Source organism: Amblyraja radiata, chromosome 16, assembly GCF_010909765.2.
Source record: "Amblyraja radiata isolate CabotCenter1 chromosome 16, sAmbRad1.1.pri, whole genome shotgun sequence".
NCBI classification, from domain to species: Eukaryota; Metazoa; Chordata; class Chondrichthyes; order Rajiformes; family Rajidae; genus Amblyraja; species Amblyraja radiata.
In genome coordinates, this window is record NC_045971.1 from 16,815,679 (window position 1) to 16,835,448 (window position 19,770).

General features: G+C 43.8%; 1 protein-coding gene across 2 annotated transcripts in view; it reads left to right on the top strand.

The window, feature by feature from the left end:
- The first annotated feature begins 2,540 nt into the window (after positions 1-2,540).
- The window catches only part of wnk4 (WNK lysine deficient protein kinase 4), a 68,203-nt gene continuing 50,973 nt past the window's right edge, over positions 2,541-19,770 (top strand). For both annotated transcript variants that reach the window (XM_033035232.1, XM_033035233.1), the window contains exon 1: positions 2,541-3,564. In XM_033035232.1, the coding sequence (XP_032891123.1) occupies positions 3,046-3,564 (519 nt within the window). In that variant the 5' untranslated portion in view covers positions 2,541-3,045. The remainder of the gene's footprint in view (positions 3,565-19,770) is intronic.

Genomic DNA, 19,770 nt, shown 5'->3' on the forward strand with positions numbered 1-19,770 from the left:
CAGGGAGCTTGAAACCCACTCTGCTTCCTGGTTTATCTGTCGACTTCACTCTGGAGTTTGGAGGCACAAGAAACTGCAGATGCTCAGGAAAGTGCTGGAGGAACTCAGCGGGTCAGGCGGCATCTGTGGAGGGAATGGACAGACAACATTTCGCATTGGGACCCTTCTTCAGTTTGAACCCTTCTTGAGTGAAGAAGGAGCCCAACCTGAAACGTAGTCTGTATATTCCCTCCCCAGATGCATTCTGACCTGCTGAGTTCCTCCAGCACTCCAGCATTTGCTCACTCTGGAATTTGTTTAGTGTTGCCGAGATCCACTATTGTTACTTTATGATATGACTAGATTAAAATATGGTTAGGGCCAATAGAAGGTGCATGAATTAATTTTAGTTTATTACAAAAGAAAAATATTACAATGTTAGAAGTCTAAAAATATCATTGATAAGACCAGGTATGTTCAACAGATCACAGCTGACAAGAAAGTAGGAATGGAAATAGCTTGCATCAACGTTTAGTATGAGCATGGCTAGTCTATGCTGGCCTCAACTCCTCTCTGCCCAATTTCTCCATACCTTTCCGTACCTCATTCTATCAAATATTTACCCACCTCCACATTAAATACTTCTAATGATCCGGCTTTCATCGCCCCAACAGGGCACAGAATTTAGGAGATTCAGCACCTTCTGTGAGAGGGGATACCTATTTATCTCAGTTTTAGACCAGCCCTTTATCTTATAGTCATGCCTCCTTGTTCAGGACTCTTCCATGAGTGGAAACATCCTGATATCTACCCTGTCAAGACTCCTTCGAATCATTAATAAGGTTGCCCCTCATTCCTCTAAATGCCAAAGAATATAGGCCCAAACTATTTAATCTCTTAGTGGACAACACACTCATCCTGGGAATTAGCCAGGAAATGTTGACCTTTCTCACAGTGGTGAATCTCTGTAATTCTGTGTTCCATAGGGTTGTGACAGCTGGATTGTTGGAGGTATTTAAAAGAGAGGAAGTAGACCATTTTTTGAAGGAGTGGGGAATTGATGGCAACGGGGAATTGGCACAGAAGAGATGAAGCAGGGGGCAGATCAGCCATGGTCATATTGAATGGTGGAGCAACCTTGAGGGGTTATGGCCTACTCCTGCTCATTTTTTTCCGTTCTTGCGATACCCCTCTGAACTACCATCAATGTGATCCTCACACAATTACTGCACAGTGTGGATGCATGAAACTTAGTCTTTGCCACCTCCGTTTAAACTGGCACGACAACCATTCATGTCAATGATGTTGATCTACTAGGGCAGGGCATGCTTCAAGGACCACAGATCACAGGACATTTGTAAGTTGGCCATGACAATGAGATCTTGAGAACTCTGGCAGCCAATCAGTCACAATAATTAAGTGGGGTTGTGAGAATAGCAAGAGAAATACTCGAATTACAATTCAGGATATCCAAATCTGATACCATCTGGCCTGCTAAATATTTATGACATTGTTAACTTTTATTAGATTTGCTATCAGTTTTCATTTTGCTTGACATTTTGTGGATTTCTGCCCAAAACTCTATCCAATGAGCCAGTCAAACTGTGATCCATGTGATACTTTCATCAGAACAAAACGGGAGCTATCTTCTCACAATATAACGTGATTTGCACAACCCCGGCCTTTTATTAGTGCCGGTGATCTGCCTCCAATGGTATGAGTGTCGGGCTAACAAGAGCCCAAAGGGAGAAAGAACCAAACGGAAACATGGTTCTGAGAATAAAACCAAGACTGCAGATGCTGGAAATCTGAAACAAAATATGTGTTTATCTATACACGTGGCTTGATGTATTTTTCCGTTTAAGGTAGTTCTGCCTTGAAAGGCAAATGTAATTTTCCGGAGAATCAGCCTGTGAATCGTGAATTAGTCACACCGCACTGAAACTGCCTCTTCAACCCAATCTGTTCATGCTGACATCATGCCCCATGCTTTTTGCACGCACTAGTCCCATATCCCTCTAATCCTTTCCTATCCAAGTACCTGTCCAAATGCCCTTTAAATGTTGTTATTGCACCTGCCTCAACTACTTCCTCGTTCCATACATCCACCACCATCTGAGTGAAAAAGTTGCACATCAGGTTTTCCTCTGTGATCTTAAACCTGTCTATGCCCTTTGGTTCTTGATTGGGAGGAAAGCCTGTCAATGCCCTCTACCTTGGGAGGGAACAAAACTGTGCATTCACCCTATCTATTCCCCTCATTATTTTATACACCTCTATAAGACCACCCGTTAGCTTCTTCTTACGCTCGAAGGAATAAAGTCACTGGGTTTACATGCTCGGAAACATGAGCACGGCGAACCCCACCTCACTGTGACATGGACGAGGTTCCAGAGAACTCTGCTTCTGAGGAACAGCCACCCACCCCAGTGTGTGAGAACATGACGTGGGAGTGGTGAATGTTGTGCCTGATAAGGGAACATCGTGCAGTCGGAAGCTGCTCGGCTCCGGCGAACCCAAACACTCTGACTGCAGGGAGTTAATCGACCCTTGTCACCCACCCCTAGATCACGGGGCAGGTCTGGCGAGGAGGCGGCGTTGGCAAGACCAGTCCCCAAGACACCTCCCTAACGGCGACAGCCAAGAGGCGGCGGACGGGCTGATTGAGACCAATGTCTGGCGTGACTTGAGAAACTCCCGGCGAACAAGTTTGCAAAGGGTTTGAGAGAGGGAAAGGCTGACAGGAGTACGGAACAAGAAACTCAGTTTGAGTTCAGTTGGAAGTGGTGAAGATCCCGGTGGACGTAGGGTCTCTTTGCGTTGGTGCAGGGTGCCCTAGAGTGTAAGGGGCCAGTGAGTGCAGGGTCCCAGTTTGTATAAGGTCCCGGTTCCACTACACACGATGTCAGCGGCGTGTTGCTCCTGAGCCATCCCCTCTGCCTGCAGCCTGCAACAGTTGTTGTTGTTGTTGTTTGGGGGGAGGAGGGAGGGAGGAGTCTACTCCACAGCAGCTCCGCTCTCACCCCGCTCCGGGAGTGGGTTCAGTGGGAGTTGAGTCGCTGGTTCATGTCCGGGACCATGTCCCAGGCAGAAGTGGACCTGAGCGGCTTCGGGGCGCTCGACTCGCTGCTCAACAGGATGGGTGGTCGGCGGCGGCGGCTGTCGGGCAGAGAGGGTCGCCGGCCCCCGCACCGAACCCACAGGAAGAGCTCGGTGGACATCGAGCTGGGCGCCGACGGCTTGCTGCTTCGCCACCCGACCTGGGCTCACCTTTGCGAACCGCCCGCCCCCGCCGCCGAGCCGGCTGTGGACGTCTCGGGGGTGGACGGGCCAGTCCCCGACCCCAGCGCCGCGCCGCTGCCCAAAGCCCCGGCCAACAGCTCGGACACCGAGGATGGCAGCCCCCGCGCCCCGCACAAGGACGTGGAGCCCGAGGAGAACGAGCTGGAGATGAAAGCGATCGACACTTCTCCCGACGGCAGGTTCCTCAAGTTCAACATTGAGCTGGGCAGAGGCTCCTTCAAGACGGTCTACAAGGGTTTGGACACAGAGACCACGATGGAGGTGGCATGGTGTGAGTTGCAGGTAAGCAGGAAAAAACTTGCGCTGATTTACAAACCTTTCACACCCCTTCCCCACACCCCAAACTCGTGGTTTGGTCAGAATTGTATTCCATGTATACGCTGCCAGATCCCACAGACAATGGGTCTTGCTGAGATGGGGCATCTGGGGCATAGGCGAGTTGGGCCGGGTGGCCTTTGTGCCCTGTGACTACATGATTCTAAATATTGGCACGGCCAAACTCACTTACCATCTTCAGAATAATGTCAGGAGAGTATTGGAAAGAGAGAGAGAAAGAAAGAGAGGTTTGCTTAAAGAGAACTGCTGGAGTGATCCATGTTTGCTGTTTGACTTCAGAAATTAATCCACTCAACATGCTAAGTAGTCACATTCAAGCATCTCTGCCTCAGAAATTCCCTTCACTTATTTGTGTATGTGTTTTGTATTCTTCTCTGAAAATCATTCCATTGAATTCAGTGAGATGATTGTCATAGATGATGGACATTGCAGGGGGAGCTATGTGGAACACTTGAAGCTCTGGTAGAATCACAGCATGCAACAGGCTGGAGAGCCCATTGAGTTCATGCCGACTGTTTGTCTACACTAATGCTGCTTCAATTCCACTGCATTCTCCCTACATTCCCCTCAATGTGCCTTACATTCTACCAAGTTAAGTCAAGTCAAGTTTATTCGTCACATACACATACGAGATGTGCAGTGAAATGAAAAGTGGCAATGCTCGCGGACTTTGTGCAAAAAGACAAACAAACAACCAAACAAACTACAAACTACAAAACTACCATTTGCCCGACATACTGGCTATTAATCACCTGGTCTGCATGTAAGTGGGAGGACATTAGAGCACCCAGAGGGATAACACACGGTTACCAGGGGAATGTTAAATCTGAGCTCAGACAGTAGATGAAGTCAGGATTGAACCCGTGTCGCTGGAGCTGTGAAGCTGCTGCTCTGTCACCTGTATTACTGTGTTGTCCCGGGAAGAGGTTCCACACCACTTCCTCCTCCTGGAGCTGTACCACAGCTCCAGGGGCAAATGATCAATAAACAAGAGTGGAATTTTTACCATCACGTAGCTTCATTTTCACACGACTGAAAGCAAAAACTTTCATCATGTTAAGAGATCCCAGAGTGGGTGGTACAGTGGTGCAGCTGGTACACCTGCTGCCTCTCAGCGCCAGAGACCTGGATTTAATCCTGACCTCAGGTTCTATCTGTGTGGAGTTTGTGTGCTCTCCCTGTGACTTCATAGGTTTTCTCTGGGTGCTTGGGTTTCCTCCCACATCCCAAAGATGTGCAGCTCTAAAGGGTAGTTAGTTGGCCTCTGTTAATTGTCTCCTGTGTTTTGTGGGTGGGTGATCGATGGCTGGCATGGACTCAGTGGGCTGAACGGACTGTTTCCATGATGCATCTTTCAACAAAAAGGCTATACAAAGGCAGCTGAGGGTTTAAAGCAGGTAGCCGCAGTTGCGATGAAGGCAGGAGCCCAGTCTGTCTGTCCACAGCAGTCTACCATAAGCACCAACAATGATGAGATAACCTGCAACTGGTGATGTTGCACAGATCAAGAGCGGAGTGCAGCAGAATTTCAGAGAACATTTAAGAAGCATGTAGATGTGCACTTGAATCTCTCGGGGATAGTAGAAGACTTCAGGCCAGGTGCTGGAAGATGGAATTAATATGGATGCATGCCCACTGACGTGGTGGGCTGAATAGGCGTATTTTTGATTAGTGTCAGGGGTTGATTAGTAAGGGGAGAAGGCAGGAGAATGGGGTTGAGAAGGAAAGGTAGAGCAGCCATGATTGAATGGCGGTTGACTTGATGGGCCGAATGGCCTAATTCTGCTCCTATAACTTATGAACGTATAATGACCTGTTTCCACGCTGTATGACTCCTTAACTCTGACACATGGGAGAATGAATATGTGGCTGATCAAGATGTGCACTGATAACATTACACATGTAAGGGTTAGGATATTTTATTAGTGTCACCCCCATCAGAAGGTGGGTGGGCATTCATCTAAAGTTGTTAACACTACATACATAATTGCAACAATATAATGTGCAAAATATTTGCTCAACTCTTCTCTGGACTGGTTAGCTCTACTGACAGGATGAGTTTTTGTGCAGTTATTTACTTGGTAGGAGCCTTGGTGTGAGTGATATGGTAGTTGTGAAAGGGTAAATACAGGAAGCTTTATTTTGTTATTCTATCACTGGTTATTGTTTAAATGGAGCCTGGGATTGAATGTCTCCGAGTTGTATCGTTATTTCAGTGCTTGTTTGTTCCACGCTCTGGTTTGCTGTGTCTATTCTATCCATGGCCAGCGTCCAAGCTCAGCACATATGGAGCCCTGGAAAATATATCCACGTGGCTCAGTTATAAAAATTATTCTGAAAGTTGAAACAGACCAACAACTTTAATAATTTACGTGGTGGATTGAGTGTGGTGATCTTGACAGAGTTAAGCAGTGACATGTATCTACATAAAGCAGGATTTTTAAGTAAAAAGATCATTAGTAATAAATTAAGCATGCATTATTTTATTGTAAACACATGATTTTACGTGCATACAATAAACCGATTCACATTTTCAACTCTGAGTGAACTAATGTTCCCTATTTTCTCATTGTGCTTCTTCAGCAGTTTTGAGAATCCAAAACATAAAACTCTAAATGCCATCAATGCAAAATCAATTGCTGTGTCCATGGGGGAGATGGTTACTTGTTCAGGAAGTAAGAGTGCTGTCGAGATAATCCAGTTAAAGGTGGTGCTGGTCCCTATCACAGGAATAGTTATAAAGTTGAGGTGAATTGGTTTCAGTTAAATAAGAGAGATTAACTTATTTATTACAATGACCGAATCAGTATTTGCAGGGATTTGGGATTAAATAGGTAGACAACATTACTAAAAAGAGTCCCAAAAAGGGTTTCGGCGACAAGGAGAGGTTGGATAGATTCGGACTTCTATCTGGAATGTTGAGGGTTGAGGGGAGACTTAATAGAAGTATATAAAATTATGAGAGGCCTCAATAGCGTTGACAGTCAGAACCTTTTTCTTGGGATGGAAATGTCCAACACCAGAAGTCCTAGTTATAAGGTGAGAGGTGGGAGAGCTTAAAGGAGATGTGCGGGGCAAGTTTTTTTATACAGAGTAGTGGGGCCTGGAATACATTGGTGTGTGTGTGTGTGTGTGTGTGTGGAGACAGATAGGATAGTAGTATTTAAGAGGCTTTTGAATGAGTATATGCAATTGCAGTGAATGGTAGGAAATGTATCACGTACAGGTAGATGAGGTCAGTTTAATGGCGTTGTGTTTGGCACAAACATTGTGAGCCAAAGGGCCCATTCCTGTACCGTACTGTTCTATATCACCAGTATCTACACCACGGATGCTGCCTGGCCTGCTGAGTTTCTCCAGCACTTTGTGTTTTACTAATATGCAGTTGAGTCAATCCAATTAGCAAACTCCTGATATGAGCAAATCAGTCCCAATTTAAAAAAAATGTAGACTCTTTCCATTCTCCATATCAAATAATGTGTTTGTCCTAAAACAGTACACGCTTTGTGGTTTCCTTGACCTTAACGAAATTATTATTTACTGCCCTTGGTTTAGTCTTAGAACTGTGGCATCGAGCTATCAGCTGGTATTCCGGTTTCTGGATGTGAAACAACCAATTTAGTTAAAGAACAAATAGCAAATCATAAGTGTATTTTAAAGATGTTAACTAGAGTTGGTGTTATTTATCCATGAAAAGCCCATCTCGTTACTCAGTGTTATATCAGCAACCACACTTTAGAATAGAGGGAAATAAAGACAATGCAGATATTCATTCACTGGGTTCTATATATAGAGGGCATCTCTGTGAAAAAATCTCCAAGTCTTATTCAGATCAACCATTTACATTGTACTCTGTACAGAAACTTGCCATGTTATTTAACTGGGACAATTTCAATTAGCTTTTTTAAAAAGTTTTTTTCTGAAAAGGACTGAGCAACTTCAGTTCAATTTTTGTCGCTTAAAAATAACAGTTTCTCATGAATGAATAGATCGTTTCATTACTGCACATATCACAGAGTGAAATCATTTGTCGAGCAGTCTGTCTGTCGATCGACGAGACAAGTTGCATTTTGTTTTGCTTGCTCCTTGTCTAACATGCCATCTTTTACAAGACAATTCATCTATATATCATGATGGTGATTATCATAGAGTCATACAGTATGGAAACAGGCCCCTCCATGTTTTTAATCGCCTGTATTGTGTCCTCTGTTCTCCCACATGCCAGTGAGCAAACCGGACATATCAAAGCCAGTTGGTTACTGGTCACATGGTGGTAAATGGAACACATGCTCCCAATGTTCATTTGATTTACTTTCGACCTCGGGTGCCAAATCTTAAGGAGGATAGTAGTACTTTTATATGTCAGTTCTAAGGTCTCCTTGTAACAGCTTAATCACTGTAGTGGCCTAATTAGATTGCGAAATCACATGTAAATAATTCACTGTTAATGACGCAAGAGTCCTTTCCCAGTACATCTGACCTGGCAGGTTGCTTTCCTCCCTCTGTTAATGTGCAAGGGAGCACTTGGATGTTTGGGGTGTAAAACGTTGGAGCATTTCACGACCTGCCACTGAGGTTTTAGGGGAGATTAATGTATGAGTCAAGCACTACAATCTTCCTCCATTTATGCTTCCAAGGTCAGACTCCATTGTACTGCCCATCATGAGAAAAATTGATTGGACCTTTTTGTTAATCATTGAACTTCGCTGTCACTATGTTTTCTAATAATTCCACTTCCTGCAACATTTTGGGATAACCTGATGCCAAGCGCCCTTGTGACACACACACAGGGTCCGTGCAAACAGATCGTTTACCTGCCAAACTTCCAACCTTTAAAAAGTCACCCATTTAACAATGCTATGTGAGGGAATATCTTCCCCTGGAGTGTCGGGAATTTGGGGATTCCCACACCTCAGTGATTGATGGATGCTGAATTGTTAAAATGTGTAGGAAGGAACTGCAGATGCTGGCATGCACCGGAGATAGACACAAAATGCTGGAGTAACTCAGTGGGACAGGCAGCATCTCTGGAGAGAAGGGATGAGCGACGTTTCGGGTCTTCAGACACGAAGGGTGACTCATTCCTTCTCTCTAGAGATGCTGCCTGTCCCGCTGAGTTACTCCAGCATTTTGTGTCTATGTTCTGAATTGTTAAAAGTTATTTGTGGCTCTGTTCTCTGAAGGCTCTAAAGATTTGTTCAGGCTGCAAGATTTAAAGGCTTTGGTAATGAAAGCACATTTGAGGACAGTGATCAGATCAGCAGTGATCTTACCTAGCAGGCTCCAGGTCTTATAGCTGCTCGTTTTTGTGCCCCTAAACTAACTTCTAAATTATTGGGTGCTATCAAGTGCAGGGATCTGTAGAAGTAAACAAAGGCTGACTAGATGTACTGCAGGAAACCTATAAAATGCACACGTGGTATTTATTTGGTTATTTGGACTTGCTCCACCTGCCTTGAAAAACAATAGGCACCAGATAACAGTCCTGTCCATTCAGTGCCAATTAATCTCACCACAAGATGGCAAAGGTGCTTTTGATTACAATGGAATGCAAATCAAATATTGGCTCTTTTGTGATTTGAATGGAAAGGAAGTTCAAGGCTTTCTTGTGGAAAATAGCACTGTGTCTATTTTGTTTTTCCACTATTCTGTTAATCTTGCACCTAAAATGCCTATTGTACCTCCCAACGTATTTTCCATTACTTATTGGCAACAACGATTGAACTTTTTAACGGTATTTTACACGTTAACAAAGGCTAATGATAGACCAGCAAATATAAATCATTTTCAAGTTGCTTGGGTTTGTCAGTTATGTATTGGGTGCAGTAATGGAATGAATGGCAAGATCATCATTTATTGCCCATCGCCATTAACCCTCGACTGGGCAGCACAGTAGCGCAGAGGCAGAGTTTCTGCCTTATAGCCCCAGAGACCCGGGTTCGATCCTGACCATGGATGCTGTCTGTACGGAGTTTGTACATTCTCCCTGTGACCGTGTGGGTTTTCTCCGGGTGCTCTGGTTTTCTCCCACATTTCTAAAGGCGTGCAGGTTTGTAGGTTAATTGGCTTCCTTAAATTGTCCCTAGTGTGTGAGATAGAACTAGTGTACGGGGTGATCAGTGGTCAGCACAGACTCGATGGGCCAAAGGGAATGTTTCCACACTGCGTCTCTTAACTAAACTAAGAAGGGAGCTTGCTTTTTGAACTGCTTCAGCCCATTTGATGATGGGACTCCCACTGTTTCAGAGCAGGGAGATCCAGGGTTTAGGAAGTGTTGTCAAAAAACTTTGAACTGCTGCAGTGCCTCTTGCAGACGGTTCATATACCAATTGTTGGTCATGAAGGCGTGAGAGTTTATTGTTGTAGGTGAGATGCCAGTTTACTCACCTGCTTTGTACTGGATGGCCATCACAAAATGCTGGAAACGCTCAGCTGGTCAGACAGCAGCTTAGGAAAGAGAAACGGTGTTAACTGTTCAGACAAAGGATTTAGGAGCTATAAATATTAACAAGGCCAGATTTCCTTCCACGGATCTGGCCTTGCCCGATGAGTGTTCCCAGCATTTTTTTAACTTTCAGATTTCCTGCATCTACAGTTCTTTCCATTCCTGGTACTAATGTTGTCAGACTTCCTGAATGCTACCGGAGCTGCATTCATCCAGCCCAGCTTTATCAACATGTACCGTTACAAAATGTGCAGACTTGACCAGCGATAGCTGACTCTGTGGTGCATGAGTTTCCAAGCCCTCCTCTGCAAAATCAAAATACCATTGCAATCCAAGTCTTGAAAGTTGCCAGAAATCCAACTGAGTGCCGATTGCTATGTTTTTCAAGTTGGACTGGAGTTATGTTCCTGCTGATATCAACTCAAAAGGAGAGAAATTGCTTGATCATTGACAGTAAATCACTCGATTGTCTGCGGCTCCACGTTACCCAAATGAATTTCCGCGTCCGTTTTTTCTTGCACCCTAAAGGAAAAAATAATGCTACCTTGCGGCATCGTGAGAGATAAAATTTGCGAGGAGCCGTGCTGTTCCTTGGCTCTATGTGTTTGCCTGTCAGATTTGCACCTGATACGTTACACTGACAGTCTTTGGAACATGACATTCTCATTATCATTTCATACTAATAAAATATGCAAGTACAAACTTCTTTTAAAAACAAAATAGGAGGAATGTCAGAGGGCTGCCCTAATTTAACAATATCCCAAAGACGCTTCCTTGACTATGGTTTAATCACAGCGAAAAAACTTATACTTAAATTCTGGAAAAAGATAACAGTCCCCACAGTGAAGATGTGGATCACAGAAATGACCGAGACACTACATTTAGCAAAAATAAGGCTTGTCTTGACTGACAAACCTAATCAATTTTCTAAAATATGGTCTCCTTTCATTGAATTTCTTCAACAACATAATGGTTGAACACAAATTCAAAACCGACGCTAGGGTCGGGTGAGCGGGCGTAGGGAAGGGTAGTGGGATATATCTCCGCTTCAGTTACTTCTTCTTTAGCTCAGGGGTTTTCCTTTTTTCTCTTTTGTGTCTTTTTCAAAATTCTTTTCTTTTTCTTTTTTTTCTTTCCCTTTTTTCCTTTTTCTTTTTATCCGATTCAGTTATTAGTTTATAAAATGTTAAAATTGAAGCTGTACGAAAATTGTATAATTGTTATGTTGATTACTTTCTCTTTGTACAATTGCTTCTAATAAAATAAATTAAAAAAATAAATAAAATAAAAACAAAATAGGAGCATTCATATTGCCTTTGAAACTTTGCGTTGGAAAGTGTAACCTATAATCTTCTGGCAGGAGCACTAAAATAACGCAAGTATTTCCTCTATGAGTAATCATCTCCAACTTTGCCAGTTCTCTCCTTTAAAGACATTGCATCCAAAGGTAATTTCAGATGGGATTTAGAACCGCCCCAGTCTCATCCAAATGTGATTTCGTTTAACTTTGAAATCCCCTTGCCTTGCAAATGTCTGTGTCAATTGAAGCTCGTTTTGATTGATGCTAAAGCAGCAGGCTATCTAAAATTGGAAAGATACACACGTCTATGTTGAGTGCATTTGCAAGTTGCAAACACAAATGTTCTTCTTGTTGATTTTGTGATTAAATTAACATTGTTGATTTTTATGACGTAACTATCATGGAGATGAATAGAAATGGATTTCAAGTGAAGAAACAAGCAGTTAGTTGCAGGGTGGTAATACGTATTGTTCAGAGGCTATTCTTTAAAAAAGTACGAACTCTGTTTAAAAATAACCCTGGCCCAATCTCTCCCATCTATCCACTTCTGACAACCTTGGGTTCTTTTATCCTTTTGTCCTTCAGTGGCAAGCAGAAGTGTGTCGCAACATTGCCTTTTGGTCATTCAGAAGTAAAATACTGCAGATGCTGAAAATCAGAAATATAAAGAGAACACGACTCCATAGCATGCTAGAAATATGCAGCTGGAAAGGAAAATGGTGTTTCAGCTCGATAACCTTGTTTTAACTGCTTCTTCCTCCTCAGATTCTGCCTGATCTGTTGGGTATTACCAGCACTTTCCGGTTTTATTATCTTTTGGTCGATGGCTTCAAGTGATAGCCATCCCTCCATAGCCTAGTTCTATCCTCGATTGATAACATGTTCTGTGGATTTGATGTGGTGAAATCCTCTTAATTTGGTGCTATTCATCCAAATCTAGAGACACATCTGATGCTCTGTTCAGTCAGGCAACTCTGCAAATCGGAGACTTACTGGAAATGCATTTCATTAAAGTTCATCTGCTGAGATATCAAAAGACTACATCTGGAAATAAACACAAGTTGAAGTTCTTCCCAGTGCAGTTGTTTTCCCCTCCCATTGTTTTCAATGCTTTGATCACTTTTCCACAGGTATCCTGTACCTTCGTTTTCACATGCTCAAATGTGTCTCTTTTTATTCAATTTGTACTTCTTAATTGGTTCCCATCTTCTGCAATCAAGGAAATAAGACATTCCTTCCTTCAGTGGGACACTGATAACTTTTTAACGAGATGCTGGAGTAACTCGAAGGGGCAGGCAGCAACTCCGGAGAGAAGGAATAGTGAGGTTTCAGGTCGACACCCTTCTTCAGACAGAGTAGTGGAGATATGGAAGGGTATGGTGTGAAAATACAAATCAAAGGGGACGATGATCAAGGAAATGTAGAATGGTACATTGTTAGCTGAGGGGAATGTGACAACAAGGCATCCAATCAGCATTATTCCATCAGGAGGACAGTGGAACTAATCGGAGTATTAGGATGAGGGGGGGATGGAGAGAGAGGGAAAGCAAGGGTTACTTGAAGTTAGGGAAATCAATATTCATACTGCTGGGTTATAAGCTGTCCAAGCAAAATATGAGGTGGTGTTCCTCCAATTTGCATTGGGCCTCACTCTGACAGTGGAGGAGGCCCAGGATAGAAAGGTCAGTGCGGGAATGGGAAGAAGGGTTCCGACCCAAAACGGCACAGGAATAATGCAAGAAAAGTTTGTGTTCATCTTCTAGATAAATACTTCCTTATTGTGGTCAAACTTTTGTATTTAAAAATTAAATACCAACCACTGAGGAGTGTGAATGTAACAAATCAGTGACATGTGCTGGCATTTCTGCATCCTCATGTAGGGTACATTTCCATGTTGGTACATTACTTGCCTCTTGGAAAATTTCTTACATGCAATAGAATTTAATCGCTGGTCAACATTAATTTGCATAAAGTCACCTTGTCAGAAATAATTTGTAACCATGGCATAGGGAGGGACCGAAAGGATATAGAATGGAAAGTCACACAGTAGCACCGTGCGGGCACTTTGGAAATTCCGTGTTTAATTATGTTGTGCTTAATAGTTTAGTTTAGAAATATAGCGCGGAAACAGGCCCTTCGGCCCACCGGGTCCACACCGACCAGCGATCCCCGCATATTAACACTATCCTACACCCACTAGGGACAATTTTTTTACATTTACCAAGCCAATTAAACTACAAACCTGTACGTCTTTGGAGTGAGGGAGGAAACCGAAGATCTCCGAGAAAACCCACGCAGGTCACAGGGAGAACGTACAAACTCTGAACAGACAGCACCCGTAGTCGGGATCGAACCTGAGTCCCCGGCGCTCCATTCGCTGTAAGGTTGCAACTCTACCGCTGGGCCACCGTGACGGCCCAAATCTCTGGAGTTTTTTTTCTCCATTTACAGCATTGACATCTCCTGCCTGGCTTTCCAACCATGAAGAATACATGAAAATCTGAACACTGGAGTACAAACAGTACAAAGGAAAATGACAGGGAGGGTTTTAACTGTAGAGTGGGAGAGTCAAGAGTGTTTTATTGTCATATGTCCTGAATCGAAAAAAGAAATTTCATACGACCCATGTAGAAGTCCAGGGAATAGAGGGATATGGATCATGTATAGACAGATGAGATCAGTTTATCTTGGCTTTGTGTTTGGCTCAAACATTGTTGGCTGAAGGGCCCGTTCCTGTGCTGCACTGTTCTATGTTGTAGGACATGGTGTCGAGGTGGTTGGTAACCTGTGTAATGTTACTCTCTGTTAAACCAGCGTTCCAACTCGGTTTCCTGCCAAGCCAGCAAGATTAAAATTGCCCCTGGGTCCCACATAAGCAGGTTTTTATATATATTCCATGACGTATTCTGGTAAAGATCCATATGGTAACTTACTCTGCACTTTTGAGGTCCCTGGTGAGTTTGAGGAGCAGTTCTTGTCTTCCTGCACCTTCCCAAAGGTTGCACAATGTGCTGCAATTTAAAGTTTAACAAGATCCCACCTGAAAGATGTAAATCTAAATCTGTCTTAAAGATGCCAACTATCTTTCAGCATTCAGACAGCTGGAGTATTAATCAGAATTAACGATGTTTACAAGCATTGGTCTGCATAAGATGGATATTAAGTAAAAAATAACTATGATTGTAATTATAGTGTACAATATAATTATTGGCGGCACAGTTGATAGAATTGCTGTCTTACAGCACCCGAGATCCGGGTTTGATCCTGACCTCGGGTGCTGTATGCGTGGAGTTTGCACGTTTTCCCTGTGACCCAGTGGGTTTACTCCGGGTGCGCTGATTTCCACCCACTTCCCAAAGACGTGCAGGTTTTCAGGTTAATTTCCTTTGTATAATTTGCCCCTGGTGTGCATGGAGTGGATGTGAAAGTGGCAGAACAGAACTGGCGTGAACGGGTGATTGATGGTTAGCACGAAGTAAACTATAATATTTGCATGCTAAATATCAGCTATCACTTTCATGCTGGATGTTTACTATTCTGGAGTGGTTCATGTTAAAATTAATTTACGTTTCAAATAATACTTTGTAAGATCGTGCGTAAATGGAAAGTAAAGAATCTGGGATAAATAAATAATACTGTTCTATTTTCACTTCCTCTTGGTGTGAGAAGACCATTTAACATTCATCAAGGTGAGCAATGTCAGAGCTGAGGAATTAGTCATTTTTCCAATTGCGTAGGTGGTACCTGTGCCAAAAGCACTTAGTTTAAGTATACTGCAGATTAGCTGTGGGGTAAAGCTTCCAATGAGGTCCACAAATTGAATCTTATTCCAAATTAATGCATCATTTACATTTTGTATGTGACTCTTTTGTGTGAGATTCCTGCTTTAGAAGGTCTGGTGTGGTCATTAAAGCGTTTGGTTATATGCCATTGAAAACGCATAAAACTGCAGATGCTTGAAATCTGCTGGTTATTTAGTTCTATTGATAGCCAGGCTCATGGTGAGGGGGATGTGGATATGCATGTGCATGTATTTGCTGAAAGGGATCAAATGCATTTCCTGCAACTTCTTGCATTAAGTGGAACTTAGTTGCTGGTGGACATTCATTTGCAAAAACATGGCCCTTTCTGGCAGTGATTTGAGTTATTGTCAATGTCCCAGCAGCAGAGTTGTACCTCTCTCTGGACGAGGACCTCAATGGCCTTTCCATGTCACGTAGATGCAAATTGCACTCCTCAATGCAAATCGTGGGACCTTGGAGAGAAGCCCAACACTATGGGTGTGTGTAGCCCCACTGTTAGAATGTAGAAACTTGTGTATTGATATCATCGGTCTGATTGAGATGCAATGGGCAAGAAGTGACCAGCTCACAAAACAATGAGGAGGACCTGCCAGGCGTATTAGAGATCCAATCTTTGTAAAATCCGACTCCAGCAAGTACAGAGATAGTTTCCCATGACCTTGCAGTCATAATCATCACCAGGGTCCTTCGCAACTGCTTCTCCCAATGGTTGAGAAGTTGCCCCCAGCCTCAGTGAAGGTTCCATCCATCTGGAACACAATAGATAATAATATTTACCACGCAGGTCCACCTGACCAGAAATGCAGAGAGCAACGGTAACAGTTGTCCATAGCCTCATTTGTTGAGAGCCTGTGAAGCATCCTTCTCAACTTGGACTGAGTACAGTCGCCATTGAATGTCTGCTATGCGATGGCATGCAAGCTGTGATCGTAACCAAGAGGTCCACAACAGACCCAATCTCAGTGCAGACTGTCGTCATGCAAGGCTGCTCAATATTTCATGAATTGGCCCTGAACGTTGTCTCCAAAAAGCCTCAAGGGAAAAGAGTGTTTGAAAGTCATAAGGTGAAGCCTGATTCATGGCTAACTGTGATTCCAGTCTCCACAAAACTCTCCAAACTCACGGGCAGGGGAAGTAAACTGTCAGGAGCAATCAAAGCAGAAACTGCTGGAGAAACTCACCAGATCAGGCGAGATCAGCGGGAAGGGAAACGGAGTTAATGTTTCAGGTCCGAGACGTATCAACAGAACCGGAAAAGTGAAAGCAATGTGTGTTTTCAGTTGTGGTGGAGGTTAGAAAGGAAATGCGTGTAACATGGTGACTGTCGTTGTTGTTGGAGAAAGATGAAGAAGGGAAGTATGAATGGAACAAAGGTGTTGTGGGTGGGGGGGGATGTTGAATGTGAAACTCTGCCTCCATTTCACAGTTGGAGATAGTTGTTGGCAATGGGGAGACAACAGTCAGGCAGTGAACATTTCTCAGCAGATCATGTAACGTCTGCAGAGAAAAAAAGAGCCCTGCGTTAATGTCACGGTTAGATGGCATTGCGTCAGCACTGGCCAGTTGTGACATAAACAGGAAAAGCTGGTTATCTGAAAGGATTCAATTCACCATTGAGCCCCGAGGCCAGTGAGTTACCTCAGTGGGAGATGGAGTGCAACTCCTCAGGCAGGTCATATTGGCTGAAGAAGGGTTTCGGACCGAAACGTTGCCCATTTCCTTCGCTCCATAGATGCTGCTGCACCAGCTGAGTTTCTCCAACACTTTTGTCTACTTTCGATTTCCAGCATCTGCAGTTCCTTCTTAAACACATTGGCCCCTGTTGGAGCAGGACTGGAGACTAAAGCTAGGGAGATCAGAGTAGGCGTTGCAGAGTCTGTGCCTACTACTGAGGGATTCGGGGGGAGGGGGGGGGGGGAGTTAGCCATAGCTCTGCCACTAAAAAGGAATTTAAACGTGCTGAAGCCAGTCATAGTCAGGAAGATAATTGAAATGTAATTCGTTAGAATAATAAATACAGAGGCCATGAGTCCAATGGGTTTGAATGTTGCCATTGTGATTTGAACAATAAATGGTACAATTGTAGTTTACTCTGCGGTTCTGATCAACCAACTAACTCATTGCATTCAGATATTCGAGAAAGCATTTGTCCGTGCTCAAGTCCCAGGCTGTTTATCTTTTATATTTATTTCCATAAAACATAGACCCAGATTTTATGGTCGGCAATGTAGCATCAGCGTTCACTGCTGAGCTTGGAGCCCTTGCCCAAAACATTTCTGTGGCTTGGGCATTCTCTTAAACAGTGCCCAACCCTGTTAGGCATCGGCTCAGTGGAGTCTCTGGGAGCTGTGGGCTTTGGGCAGCTGATTGCTGTAACAAAGTCAGAAGAGGAAATGTATAATTAATCTTTTAACAAGTTGCAGAGCTCCAACAAATAAAATCAATGTATACCATGTATATGTTAAAGTGTCATAAAATAACGTCTTAAATAGTCCATTTGTGAAAGTTAAATTATGCTTTGAATTAGTCTTTTGGGGCCAGTTTCTTGTCAGAATTTGTTGCGTAACATGCTGTTTATAAGCTCATTAAACCTAATGCGACAAGTACATTCCATTTGCATCAGCGGATCATGTTTCTTTGCATAGAACTTGGTCCTCTTGATGAACTGAGCATGGGACAAGGTGCATCTTAATCAAGCGGTCAGTGATCACCGCACACAGCCCAGCACTGAATCGTGCACATATTAGCTTCAGTGAAGAGAGCACCATTGATTCATTTCTCATAATGCTGGCTATTGAAAACTCTGGCTGTGTACCCGTCGATGTCACAGCACAAACTTTAAAATTGCCAAACCATTTCTGAGCAATATGTTTCTGTGAAGGAACATCAGGGTTTGAAAGTTGGGATCTGACAGTTCTTTTACGCTGGCCTTGGGGAGATGTTTACTGCTGCCTCGTGGAATCGCCGTGCCCACAGCACTGCTGGGCAGATGGTTGTCTGGGCCAATTTCCTATTATGCACCATTTTAGCTGAATGTCATTGCCAACATGATCTACCCCATACACGATTTAAGAATTAAAAGATGTGTGTACAAATGGCCCCAACCTCTAGGCTGATATCTCACTAAAAGGAAGGCATTGTTGACATGCTGTGCACCTGGTGTACCATACGGAGTACGTGCTTAAGTTCAGGGCTGGCACTTGAACATGTGGGTGAGGGACAAGAGAATGAAGGGATCTCATGCAATTGAGGCTTGCTTTATTTAACTAGTGCAACCTAAACTCCGCCTCAATCCATAACCAACACATGCAACATCTTAGAAATTGCACTTGGGGTTGTTGCTCTTGTGTGATACTTGGAATTCTATTTTCAGTGTCTTGCACTTGGATACTGTATCATAGCAGCTTTGTGTGAATTTATGAAATTCCCTGCCACAGAGGGCAGTGGAGCCCAAGGCGCTGGATGGATTGAAGAGAGAGTTAGATAGAGCTCTAGGGGCTAGTGGAGTCGAGGGATATGGGGAGAAGGCAGGCACGGGTTATTGATAGGGGATGATCAGCCATGATCACAATGAATGGCGGTGCTGGCTCGAAGGGCCGAATGACCTCCTCCTGCACCTATTTTCTATGTTGCAAACCCCTTTTCAAGTTTAATGCCTTTGTGGTCGACAGATCCAAACTTCAAAATCAGGGGGCAATATGCAGTGATGACTATATTGTATATTTGGAAGTAGGAACAGGGATAGGAATACTTTATTGTCACATACGACTAGGTACAGTGAAATTATTTGCTTGCATATACAATGTATACAAATAGCTGGACCACACAAAGTGGGGCCTCGGGCAAAGAACAAAGTGCTGGAGGAACTCAGCAGGTTATGCAGCACCAGTGGAGGGAATGGACTGACGATGTTTTCTGTTGGGACCCTTCTTCCCAGGCGTTGTTTGTCCATTCCTTCCACAGATGCTGCCTGAACCACTGGGTTCATCCAGCACTTTGTCCTTTGCTCAACATTCCAGCGTCTGCAGTCTTTTGTTGACTCCAGAGAAGGATCTCGCTGACATTCTGCAGTGGTGTATTCAGGGGTAGATTTCAATCTTTCACTTTCCATTGTGATGGAGGGTGGGGATGGATAGATTTTTGGTGCAATACAGATATTGAATACATTTTTATAACAACTCCTTCAATTGAGAAAGCGATTCATTTTCCACCAAACTTATATCTAACTATTGAACCTCCGCTCGGTTCGCAACAACCAACCTGATCTCCCGGTGGATCGGCACTTCAACTCCCCCTCCCATTCCGAATCCGACTTTTCTGTCCTGGGCCTCCTCCATGGCCAGAGTGAGGACCACCGTAAATTGGAGGAGCAGCACCTCATATTTCGCTAGGGCAGTTTGCACCCCAGCGGTATGAACATTGATTTCTATAATTTCAGCTAGTCCCTACTTTCTCCTCCCCTTCTCAGCTCTCCCTCAGCCCACTGACTCCACCTCTTCCTTTCTTCTTCCCCCCCCCCCCCACCCTCACATCAATCAGAAGAATGGGTTTGACCCGAAACGTTGCCTATTTCCTTCGCTCCATAAATGCTGCCTCACCCGCTG